The sequence below is a fragment of the Ascaphus truei genome, chromosome 17 (assembly GCF_040206685.1).
Source record: "Ascaphus truei isolate aAscTru1 chromosome 17, aAscTru1.hap1, whole genome shotgun sequence".
Classification (NCBI taxonomy): Eukaryota; Metazoa; Chordata; class Amphibia; order Anura; family Ascaphidae; genus Ascaphus; species Ascaphus truei.
Genome location: NC_134499.1, coordinates 24,240,594 through 24,248,372, shown reverse-complemented (window position 1 = coordinate 24,248,372; position 7,779 = coordinate 24,240,594). Strand labels below are relative to the sequence as shown.

The window sequence follows — 7,779 nt, the reverse complement described above, 5'->3', positions numbered from 1 at the left end:
TAAATGTATGCATTATGCATCTATAGTAATCACTGCAATGATATGTGCTTGTTAAACCAGCAGCGTAATATTAGAGGCACTGCAGCCCTAATATACATGTTCCCACAACACTTCTGTGTAGACTAATAGGAACATGTCAGTATTGGTTCTGTTTCAGCAAAGGGGTTAATAATACCTTTGAAAGAGCATTTAAACTGTGGGCACAGGTCGAGACGGAGCAGGAGTTCCTAAAGAACCAAATGTACAATGAGATTGGGAACAAAACCAACCTCTGCCAAGAAAACGTAGAAGGGATAAAAATGGAACAAAAATATAATAAACTCAGCTAAAGAATATACCAAATCTGAAGGTTTGGTCTTCTAATGGAAATGTTGCTTAGCGTGAACTCTACCTCACACTTCAAAGAGTTGGGTGGCTTCTTTGACTTTAGAGATACAGACAATTCCATTAGTAAGGGAGTCCCTTTGCTGCTTCAGGCTCACACTTTGCAATGCTGGGCATCTCCCCCTGGCAGTAAAATGTTTAAGGAAGTAATACATGTTTCTTAAAAAGGTGGGTTACATCAGGTTTGAGCTGATTTTACCCTGCCTGTTGCAAGTACACACTGTTTCTACTTGGGAGCATTTCATTGTGCCCATAAAAGACTTGGGGTATTTCTATGGGGTATGCCAATTCGGCCGATTGGGTCGTTTTTGAACGAAAACTCCCATTGACAACTATGGGAATTTCCGTCCCAAAATGGCCCAAACAGCCACTATATATAGAATAATGCTCTTAGAAATTGGACCTCCAGGAAACACAGTGGAAAGAGAATCCAAGTGGCATGGTCTTTCCTTCCCCTCTCTAATATTGATTTATAATCCATTTGTGGAAATGGTGCAATTAGATGATTTGAGAAGAATACTGTATCTTCCATATACAGTAAGTGTTCCAAAAATAAGAACAGAAAAGCTTTTATCGTCTTCCCATCATGTGATTGGTAGGAGCCTGTAACCTAGTACATCTTTATAATTATGGAGGTACCATTCACTCCACACTACAATATTGTGAAAGCAACTACATGTATGCGATTTTTATGAACAGAATTGTAGCCACCTGTTGAAAATAACAATGTAAACTCATCATGTGAAAAACCAAATTCTTTAATCATTCTATCAAGAGCAACAATTCAAATGTTTTCATTGGATACATTAATATTGATTCATATCATACAGTGATATGGACCAAATGCACATTACTGCTGCAAGAAGCAGCAAAGTGAATATCAATAACATTACAGTACTAAGCATCAAAGCAAGAGGCATCTCATCCATGCCGCCATGTTATCAAGAAATATATAGGTGTACAATATCATCTTCCTTCCAGTGCATTTTATGTGAAACACAAATATAAGTGCATTCTTTTGTGCGTTGCATGTATTATTCCTAACGAGTCATGGACTTGTATTCACTAAGGAGTCTTCCCAAAGGCAGAGAATGGAAGATAGTCCTTAATGAAGTTATTGCTTAACACCAGAAAACTATATGGAGGAACATTATTGTATACAATACAACCAAGTTTTTGTTTTGGCAAAGTGAGAATGTTTGGCTCTTCAATCCCTTTTTCAGTGTATTCTATTAATTACTCTCAGTAACCAAATGTTAGCATACAGTTCTTACCACCTCTTTTTTTTTTTTTTTACAACATATAAAAACTTTGATAATTTAACATTACCTTCTAGAATATACGTGTTATATAGAGATTGATACATGGGAATTACATGTAGAATGCACAAAAAAAAAAAAACGATCTTTTTTTTTTTTAAAAACCTAAAAAAATATTACTTGTACATTGCAGTTGGCAGGCATATACAACATAATAAAAAGTTATTTTCTTATATAGTGCTGACAATGTCGCAGGCACAAACATATAATGTAGTTGTGAACCAATTAAGATGTGTGAACGTTTGCTGAAGTTGCAGCTGAATTATTTCTAGGCAAATAAATAAATAACACATTCAGGAATACAGAATATCTTCAGAAATTGATGCTATGCAAGTCACAGTCAATCAGGTATATATCTTTTTCTCTCTCTTCATTTTTAAATGTTCCAGGAGTAAGCAGTGGAAATGTTTTCATTTCGGTTAAATAGAAAGTTTCAGAAAATTGAAAGTTTAAAAACATGAAATATATTATTGTCCTAAATCATGGAGTAACCTGCTAAAAAAGTGACATCTTCCCATGAACGTTGCAAGGCAACCAATAAAAATAAAAAAACAGCAACGCAATATGATTAATATAAACAAACTACAACACATTTGAATTTTGCCGTAAAATTTGCCCATCTTTAATAATGACGTTTATATAGGAAGAAGTGGAGTTATTTCCCCTCCACAATAAATGCAGGCCTAACCCTATAAAATTAAAATAAACTTTTAGTGGTTTCATGTAAGATACAGTAATAAATGCTCATTCTTCAAGGTGTAATAATGATAAATAGTACCTGAGTATACTGTCGGCTATAATACTGCTTTTGCAACTTGTTTAACTTGGTTTCATTTCATGTTTGGTGGAAATCTCACAAGTCCATAATTGTTCCGCCCCAAATGTAACAGAGAAGATACAATACACAGAGATCCTCCCCTATAAGGGTAGTTCCTTCAAAGTTCTGCATTCACCCTGGAAGGACAAAATTCCCTAATCTTTCTCACTTTTGTGTTACTTTCACAGTCTTTCTTTACCTGAACGCTTCTATAAAAAAAAAATAAACTACAGACAGATGCAAATAAATTGGCACTTTCCCTACATTATTTTGAAGGATTCTGAAAAAAATCCAAGTTTAGCACAATAAGTTTGGAAGCACTTTGTCTTCTACGAGAGTATTTGGCTACACCCCTATTCACTATACACTGTATAAAACCAAAATGTTTCACTACGGTACATTTCAGTCAGTGCGAGTCCAAAGGAAAACAACTATTTAAGGCACTTCATTCTGAATGATATATGCTATTCTGCCTATTACAAGACCAAAGAAGCTGCTATTGAACGAAAAATCAATGTAGCTATCCAGTTTGTAACATTCTGTATAACAAGAGTGGCCAACGCCAGTCCCCAAGGGCCAGGTATTAGGGGTTGTCCCCGCACAGGTAGCTCAATCAATGGCTCAGCCATTCTGACTGAGCCACCTGTGCTGAAGCAGGGATTTCCTAAAAACCTGACCTGTTGGTGGCCCGTAAGGACTGAAGTCGGTCACCCTGCTGTATACCCTCCCTGTAGTACAACTTAGCGTGACGAAATACAAGTATGACTACTGTTATTGCATAGGTCTGCATCATTAATACATTGAAACTACTTTTACAACATTGTTGTATATTACATTTAAATACACCATTAAGTATCAGTCATCGGAAGATATACAGCTTGCTTGTGTAACCCTCTCTAATAGGCCTGCAAAACACTGCAGTAAAATACATTTTACAGAGGGGTTAATTTAATATTCACATTGCTGAAACAAACACTGAATCATTAAAACAACACCTTCAGACCATATCATTTGTAAGTTTTGCGTACCTCTAAAAATAAATATGTATGTTTTACAAGACGTATTTTGCTAAAATATTTAGAAGCACTACTCCTTAAACCATTCTAGCATTTTTAAGAATCATTAATATACAAAATATTTCCTAATGTCTCTGTAACAAGCACTGCAGAATTCTTCTTTACATACAAAACAGAAAACGACCCCACTGGTTTACAAAATATGTCAAAATGTCGCACTTTTAGGATGCATGTTTTTGAACAATAGAATACAAAGGGCACATTTATCCCAAAGAATAGACCAATAACAAAAAAAAAAATTGAATCAAAAAGTTATGCACAACACAATTTGAAAACGATAGAAGTGAAGCCTCTAAAAAAAACGAAAAACGATGTGTGTGTTATTTTGGTAATTTTTTTTCGTTAACCCAGGGGTTCTGAACTCCTGTCCTCAAGACCGTCCAACAGGTCAGGTGTTAAGGATATCCTTGCTTCAGCACAGGTGGCTCAATCAGTGGCTCAGTCTTCTGTGCTGAAGCAGAGACTGATTGAGCCACTTGTGCTGAAGCAGGGACTGTGAGCCACCAGTGCTGAAGCAGGGATATCCTTAAAACATGACTTGGTGGTGGCTCTTGAGGACTTGATTTGGCCTCCCCCTGGCCTACTGCATCCTTATATACCAGTACCAGGTGTTTTCTGGTTCCAACTAACCACGTCACAGAACATTTGGAAACAAAGCAATATCGGTATAAATGTCTTTGCTGCAATAACTCACACTCTAAATAATTGGCAGGCATCATTTCAATGCCACCATTGACAGTTCTGGAGCTTCATACACAGAAACCATTCAAGCAGCAATGCTTTTAACTCCATTCGTTTTTTGGTAAGTGGTTAAGTTGATTTCCTTATGGAAGAACAACCCGGCAGTGGTAGTAACTTGGACCAGACAAGTAGTGTTGTGAGTGCAGGAAAAGGAAGCTATGTTGTATCTATACATCTGACCTGCTTTAGATTCTCTGGTTCGGAATGAGATAAACCCAAAACCTCAACATTGCATTTAATGCTTGTCCTCTCTGTCTTCTCTTTGCCATCTTCCCTTCATCTCAATGAGACTGGGGAAACTATTAGGTTTAAGGTGTCTTCCTATACCTCAGTTGGTTGTTACCATATTCTTATAGTGCTACCTATTTGGTCAGTTCATAGTAGCACTTACATATACAGTATGTACAGTATTACGTTTGACTACTATGACCTATCCATGTGAGGCTGCATCCATACACACTGCAGCGGAGGCGCGCGGAGGCTGAGGGAAAGCGGGTGCTTTCCCTGTCTTTAGTATCCGCGCCGTCCGGTGGCGTGTCTATGGGTAGGCCAGTGACGTCACAGAGCTGGTTCGCCCTCATTGGGGCGAACCGCTCACGTGACCGCCCTATTAGTTGCCCCCTCCCGCACGCCGTATAGACGCGATCACTGCCTTTAAGCAGTCTGATCGCTCAGCGTGCGGATGAGTCCGCGCGGTCTGCCTATCTATGGATGCAGCCTAAATTGTAAAAGAGAGCAACACTACTTCTGGTCAAATACTAAGACATGAACATTTTCTGATTTCCATCCTAACAACAACAAACGAAAGGTCGCTCTGGAAAATGATCGCACGATAATTATTGGCCTTTTTGGCAGTAACTGACTTTCTCTTCAAATCCTTTCCCAGATAGATCTTACATTGTTTCCCACATATACCATATTATTAAGGCAGCACTATAGAATCTACATCTTTGCAAATAGATTTTTGGTTTCTTTACATTCATTTCCATATTCATTTTTGACATATGATACATAGCCAGCTTAACCTGAATAAACAAACACGTTCGTTATGATGTATGACTATTGCTTTAGATATATTTGACGTTCTTCTTTAGTCCAGGTGTGAACGAAGTTGTATCTTTTGTGCACAATACTTTGAAGGCAAAGCGAATAATAATAATATACACACAATTCTTTACCAGATTCTGAAAGAAAAATGGAAATTGCGGCCTACCGATGAAACACAGCGATCTTTCTATGAGAATGCGCTATCTGGAAACCTATAATAAAAGTAAGTAATCTACTGATCAAAAATACTATAGAATATAGCAGTTCATAAGAGCACACCCTGTATCAAATGCTAACAATGGTGATCATTCTCTTCCATGCTAATGCTGCTTCTTCGGCTGCTAGTTTTGGAAGCTCCAGGAGACACTGAGTGGAGTGTTTCATGTACTCTTGGAGAAAGAGTATCGTCCATGAATATGTCTTCCAGTTTGGATCCCAGCTTTGTGGGTACACTGTAAGCAATTGGAGAACCTGTCATATTTCTCAGGTTGTTACTGAAAGTGATGGTGCCATCCGTGAGATCCAGGGTTGTTGTGCAGGAAAGATCATGGTGGTGTTGCAGGACATCTTGGTTGCAACTGTCTAATATTGGCTCTTGCTTTATGACTCGGTTCACCAGCTCTGAAGAACAGAGACCAGCAGTGGGGATGATGCAAAGTCCATGTGCTCGGGCCTGCATCTCCAGCTCCTGAAAGATAACACACATCACATTCAAAACAGAGCTACACATTTCCTTGACAGATGTAAAAATAATGTGAAATCAACCAACCCGACACAGAAATACATGTTCTGCATAGATGTATTCGAATCTCAGTGTGATTCTTTCCACGCACTATGGTTTATACCAGGGGTCTCCAAACTACAGCCCGGGGACCACATCAGGCCCCCCACAAGATTTTATCTGTCCCGCAACAACTTGAAATATATTTTTGCTCATTATATATCATTTCCCAGTGTAAGCACGGCATCCTTTCTTTGTAATTGTCACATTTCTCTTTTGTTCGGAATCATATCATGCAGATTACCCCCAAAAAGATCCAAATAAAATGTATTCATTCATTTATCAAATATATAAATATATAAAAATTATAAAAAGATTTCTTTTGCCCGCGAAAATGTGTAGAATATACGATGTGTCCCTCATACCGAAAAGTTTGGAGACCACTGGTTTATACCAAAGTATGGGAATTCCAGTTATCATGCTTACAGTATGTAGATTTAGCCCATATCAAAAGAAAACTTGGGTGACTGCGTGAATCAGAACGTACAATATTTGACATATGTCAGTGTGCATTATCAGAACAGCTTCTTGTAATCTCTTAATATACATAACATAATTCCTTCAGGCAATGGTTGATGCTACATCCAATTAATTCAGATAATTGTACCTTGGACTCATTATCAATGTGCCTAGTGATAGGTAAAGAAAACAGCAAAAATAGAAGGCAAAACCAATGCAAATTCATTGTGTTAAACTACTATACCATGTCCTAGAGCCAAAGGGAATGAACTTTCTGGCTTCAAGCCCATACTGTACTTTGGGTGTTAACAAAATAAAATGCATGTTGGAAAAAACAGATCGCCCTTAAACATTAGATTCAAATGTCACTCAAGAGAAAGAAATATAAAAAGGTGTTCGCCTTCCCACGTAACAAAATGATATGGAATTTAACAGCTACAGAGGTTGTTAAGAAAAGTGCCCACGAGCAACAACTTGAATGAAAAAAAAAGTAACACACATATCGGTTTTTTTTTACCTAAAAGATATGAGTGGTTCTGCTTCAAAACGTTTCACAATGTAAATATCCCTCGCCTAACGCAGTCCCAGAAAAACCTATGACATTAACATACAGCTCAACCCCGTTATAGCGCGCTCAGTTACAACGCAGATCCGCTAAGAACGCGATGCAAGCGTGGCTCCCAATTTTCGGATTTATGAATACTTTACAACACGCTTATTAGTGTCTTAAATACTTTATTGTACAATGCATACAATTGTACATTATTTCTAACGCGATCCGCTTATGTGATTTTTTTGGACCCCAAGCACAGCGTTATAAGGGGGTTGAGCTTGTACTGTAGTTCATTTGTGAAGTAACAGTACGACAGACCTGTATTCTAAGCAGTAGATGTCTGTTGGCATGCTCCAGTTTTTTCTGTTTGTTTTCAAGTTCTCTTGAACGTTGCTGCTCTCGCTGCAGTTTACGTATGTAATCGACCGATGCTTTTAAAATAGTTCCCTTGTTCCATCGCATGTCCCTAGAAAATTGAGTTTAATATGGTATCTCAAGGTTCCAAACTAGGAGACAGGGTAGTTAAATGACAGATGACTTTCAACACCAAGGGGTTAATTCCAAATACTCCAAAGAGGCTATAGGGGCAGCAAAACCCACTT

At 38.0% G+C, this 7,779-nt stretch overlaps 1 protein-coding gene across 6 annotated transcripts in view; it reads right to left on the bottom strand.

The window, feature by feature from the left end:
- Positions 1-1,126: 1,126 nt before the first annotated feature.
- Positions 1,127-7,779, bottom strand: part of MITF (melanocyte inducing transcription factor) — a 169,407-nt gene continuing 162,754 nt past the window's right edge. For all 6 annotated transcript variants that reach the window (XM_075574299.1, XM_075574296.1, XM_075574297.1 and 3 more), the window contains 2 exons: positions 7,496-7,643; positions 1,127-6,072 (listed from right to left, as the gene is read on the bottom strand). In XM_075574299.1, coding sequence (XP_075430414.1) covers positions 5,677-6,072; positions 7,496-7,643 — 544 coding nt within the window. In that variant the 3' untranslated portion in view covers positions 1,127-5,676. The remainder of the gene's footprint in view (positions 6,073-7,495; positions 7,644-7,779) is intronic.